The sequence below is a fragment of the Myotis lucifugus genome, unplaced genomic scaffold, assembly GCF_000147115.1.
Source record: "Myotis lucifugus unplaced genomic scaffold, Myoluc2.0 scaffold_21, whole genome shotgun sequence".
In the NCBI taxonomy this organism is placed as follows: domain Eukaryota; kingdom Metazoa; phylum Chordata; class Mammalia; order Chiroptera; family Vespertilionidae; genus Myotis; species Myotis lucifugus.
Genome location: NW_005871069.1, coordinates 7218290 through 7223239, shown reverse-complemented (window position 1 = coordinate 7223239; position 4950 = coordinate 7218290). Strand labels below are relative to the sequence as shown.

The 4950-nt window shown below is 43.8% G+C and overlaps 1 protein-coding gene across 6 annotated transcripts in view; it reads left to right on the top strand.

Moving 5' to 3' along the window:
• LIMS1 (LIM zinc finger domain containing 1) overlaps positions 1-4950 on the top strand; it is a 133046-nt gene that overhangs the window by 106907 nt on the left and 21189 nt on the right. For all 6 annotated transcript variants that reach the window (XM_006085744.3, XM_006085743.3, XM_014453159.2 and 3 more), the window contains one exon: positions 4279-4438. In XM_006085744.3, the coding sequence (XP_006085806.1) occupies positions 4279-4438 (160 nt within the window). Of the gene's footprint in view, positions 1-4278; positions 4439-4950 lie in introns of those variants that run through there.

Below are 4950 nucleotides of genomic sequence, written 5' to 3'. Positions count from 1 at the left end.
CTAGTTTATTTTTCCTGTGGTAAAAACAAACAAACCACTGTATGCTTCTTTTTATAATGTTTCTACCTATTTTCTAATTCTAACTATTTGAGTATTTTAACTTGAATGTAAACAGCAATTTTCAACCTTTTTCATCTCATGACACATATAAACTAATTACTAAAATTCTGTGCCAACCAAATTTTGACAGATTGGCAAAAAATATACATTTTTTTTGCCAGCCTGACAAAAACGTAGGTATAATTTTGATCCTTCACACCGGACAGCTATTGTTGTGTTGGCTGTAGTCTTATTTTTATTTGATAATCTTTTATTTATTTACTAGGTCCCAGTGCACAAATTCGTGCACCTTGAAAGGAGCTGTGGGCTGCGAGGCTGCAGTGGGCACAGGGGCTGGTCTCGGCCCATCCTCCGCGCCCCCAGTCCCCTGTCTGCCGGCAGCCCTGCTCCCACCACTGCTATTCCCACACGCTGATGGCACTGGCCCCGCTCACACCTGCTGACGGCATGGAGCAATTGGGGCTGGTGCCAGCATCGGGTGCAAGCAGGGCCGGCACCATCAGCAGGTGTGAGCAGCAGCTGCTGCTCCTATCACCCCTCAGGAGCAGGGGGAGGTGGAGAAGCCCTCAGGTGTGATTGGGACTGGTGCCGGGTGCCAGCAGCAGATGTGAGCAGTGGCTCTGGAGCCGGCTGCAGGGGCAGGCGGAGCAGTTGGTGCAAGAGACTGCTGCCGGCCCCGATCGCCCCTCAGGAGCAGGGGGAGGTGGAGAAGCTCTGAGGGGCGATTGGGGCTGGGGCCAGGAGCTGTAAGCGGGGCTGGAGCCAGCAGCAGGTGCAAGCCCTCAGCAGGACCACAGTGCACGGGAGCAAAGAATTTTCAGTAACCACCAGAGGCTCTCCCCGATGACAGCAATCAGCATCCTCCCCGATGACAGCAATCAGCATCCTGCCTTGGTCTGGCGCCCCCGCTCACCTGCTCCACCATTCCGCCGCGGCCAATGCCCACCATGTTCCACCACTCTGCTGCCTGATGCCAACGTCCGCCATATTCCACACGTGCCCCATGGTGGTCAGCACACATCATAGTGACTGGTTGTTCGGTTGTTCAGTTGTTCTACTGTTTGGTCTGTTCGCATATTAGGGTTTTATGTATATAGATTTAATCCTCACCAGAGGATATATTTCCATTGATTTTTAGAGAGAGGGAAAGACAGAGAGAAATATCAATGTGAAAGAAACACATAGATTGGTTGCCTCCTGCATGTGCCTCCACCAGGGCCCGGGCCAGGGAGATGCCTGCAACTGGAATTGAACCCGGGACCCTTCGGTCCACAGGCCAACGTTCTACCCACTGAGCCAAACCAGCTAGGGTTTATTTGATAATATAAGGGAAAAGAGATCGGTGCCCCTGACTAAGTAGTTAGGTACTGCATGTTTCAAATTCTTGTGGCACACCGGTTGAAAATTGCTATTCTATAGTATATACATCAATGACAAATATTTTGACCTTGACCCTTGAGATTTTGTTTTATCAATATTTACTGTATCCGAAAATAAATATCTTAAGTATTTATTAGTTCACTTAAAACATCAATCTCAGCCCTGGCCAGTGTGGTGCAGTTTGTTGGACATCGTCCTGTGCACCGAAAGGTTGCTGGTTTGATTCCCTGTCAGGGCACATGCCCAGGTTGTGGGCTGGATCTCTGGTAGGGGACATGCAGGAGACAGCCAATCGATGTCCCACTCTCACATTGAAGTTTCTCTCTCTTCCTGCCTTCCTCTCTCTCTAAAAAAAATCAATAAAAATATTTTTAAATAGTAATAATCTCGTGCAATAGTGTTAATAAACATTAATATTAATTTTTAGTGACAAAAATAAGTGTTTTTAAAACAAGAAACACTTGGTGCGCAGTACAGCACTGTGTTACATTTTTGCAAATATCATTAACCTCTGTCTTAATAAAAGACAGTTTCTCATAACTGTTTCTGCATTCATCCTGTTGTAGCGTATTGTTTTCTATAAAATCTGCAAAGGAAAGGTGGCGTTCCATAGAGATGTGATTGGAAAAGAAGGACCTTTTGAATATCTAAAAGGGTCACAGTGGGCCCTAAATTTTGAGAACAACTGAATCAAGACATTCCAGGATGGTCTTATTTTCTAGCTTTTTTGAAATTCCATTAAAATCATTGAGAATTTGGTGAATCTTTTGAAAGGGTTTATAATTAACTAGAGGCCCAAAATTTGCACAAAATTTGTGCAAGAATAGGCCTTCCTTCCCCCAGCTGCCAGCACCGGCTTCCCTCTGGCACCCGGGACCCGGGCTTCCCTCGAAGCCCTGGCTTCGTCAGGAAAGGTCATCCGGAAGGCTGTCCAGTCTAATTAGCATATTATGCTTTTATTACTATAGATAATAATGCTTTATATTTGAGTAGCATCTTCTGGTTTCCACAGTGGTTTTATATACTTTTTCTTATTTCATCTTCAAAACAGTACCAAGAAGTATCCAGGTAGGTGTGGGCTTACCATGCTTCATCCTGGGACACCTGTGGATTAGTCAGGAGAAAGGAGGAAGCACAGCCCTTTCTAGAGCTTTGCTAAAACTCCCACAGTTTGTTTGGCTTATGGCAAAGCCAGGTAAAGAAGGGAATTTTACAGATTTTTCTTCCTAACCCACAGTAATTTTGAAATGACAGAGTAGAAAATTTGTTTTAGTGTGAGGTGTAGGCAAGGTTTGCCAAGTAGTGAGGCTGCCTCCCTTCCTCCCTTTCTCCTTTTTTTAGGTGGGTGGGGAGGGAGTTAATTCTGCATTTAAGCCTATGAAGTAAAATTGAGTGTGATTGGTATGAAGTTATAAACATGGTACTGAGTAAGTTATGGCAAAGCTACAAAATAGGAATACTGTTCTTTGAAGCATTTTGGGGGGGAAAGGCAAAGTTGCCTTCCATTGGGGTGGAGTTAAGGTGAAACAAGGTTATGTGTGAAGACGTTTGTTAAACAAACAGCAAAACAAGGCCTTAATCTGTCTGTGAAATGGAGACTCTCCTTCCACCTGTTTCACAGGGTGGTGGTGAAGATTCAGAACGTTGGCAGGAACTTGATCAGATGGTCAGAAGCTGCACCAGGGGACCAGACACACAGGTGCAACTTGTGCTCTGAGTGGGCATCTGAAAATAAACTTACCAAATTACAAAGAGTGGCTTAGCTTAGCCTGTTTAGGGGACCTTCTTCACTTGGAGGCCTTTCAGAAACAAAACAGTTTTTTATGTGAAATTCAGGGAGGCCATTAGAGAATAACTAATTGTCTGATTATATGCCTTATTATATCCTCTTCTTGCAAACTGCACAATGGTTAGGTGGAACTTGGGACCACTTATTGAATGCGTCGTGTGTGTTTCCAGGTATAGTGGAATGATTGGCGAGGAAGTTACCAACGCCTTGGGCTCACCATCAGTGCTCATTTGACTGCCTGGTTTTACTTTCCCCATCTGCAAAGTGTGGTGGTGTCCCTATAGTGTGTTCTCAAGTGTTTTAAAATTGATATTATAATATGATTGTGATTTTATTAGCAGGGGACCTGGATTCTAGTCCTATATCTTCCATTAACTAATTAGTTTTGTAGGTTTGGGCTAATCACTCCACTCCTCCAAACCCCCATTTCATCATCTGTAAACTGATCTTTATAATGTAAAATTCTGTGATTTTAAGATATATTTTATAATATTAGTGTTTAATATTTGTCTTACCAATTGGATTATAGGACTGAGGAATTTTGACTGGTTTTAAGACTTACTTGAGCAGTTGCTTTCAACAGGATCTAATCAAAGAGGGATCATCTGTGTCTGTGCATTGGCATGGCATTCATTAACATGAAATTTAGATTCTGTTCTCGTAAGGGAGAGAAATTGACTTGAGATGTTGACTTGTGGGCATTTAAGCTACTTATCAAGCTGTAAACTCAAGCTCCATGGGGGCAACTCTTGACTTTTGTCTCTATCCATAGTGCTTAACTGGTGGTAGGCATTCACTTGTATATATTTATCAAAATGTCAAAAAACAAAACAGGTTCCAAGCCGGAGAGTTTTCAGGACATAAGATGCTAGGGCAAAGAGGGGGGACACTTTAGGTGGAGTACTTAAGACACAAACAAAAAATTGGGCTGTATAGATAAAATATGATTTTTGTGATCAGATAGAATGTGCTCTTTAGTTCTTTCTGTTTTTTGGTCTTATGTCTAAGAAAAGGTTAATCTGTGACTTCCTGTCCTTTGTTTTTTACAGTAACATGGCCAATGCCCTGGCCAATGCCACTTGTGAGCGCTGCAGGGGGGGTTTTGCACCCGCCGAGAAGATTGTGAACAGTAACGGCGAGCTGTACCACGAGCAGTGTTTTGTATGTGCTCAGTGCTTCCAGCAGTTCCCGGAAGGACTTTTCTATGAGGTGAGTCAACTTGGAGAGAAGCCTAAAGGTACCATTCTTTTTCCCTCCTCTCCCCTCCCCTTCTTCCTTAAACTTCAGTGTCAAAGATTGTATTGAAGTGCCAGATACAGTGCCAGATATTTGGTATCTGTCAGGTTAGTGCGGATGGCTTAGATATGGAATGCTTTGACAGACCCCGCCATTTACACTCTTTATTTCATCCTATTTCAGAACCCATGGTGTCTGTGACTCAGCCTATTAGACCTGAGCACTTCAGCTCAGCAGACAAAATTCTTTTATACACTTCAGCCTCAGTTTTTCTGGCTTCTCCACTCAGGTCCCCACTTGCTTGCTCTTGCACATACCTTTCTGAGTCCTGCCTCTGTGTCCTCCTCTCTCTGAGGGCACCACTGGACGCCCTCTCTGAAGGCAGGCATTTGTTACCTGCTCCAAAACTTTCAGGCAACTAGTGCAACCTTGCTTGCATTTATTTTTTAAAGAGGATCTTGTTTGAAAATGAGTATTTTGGGGGG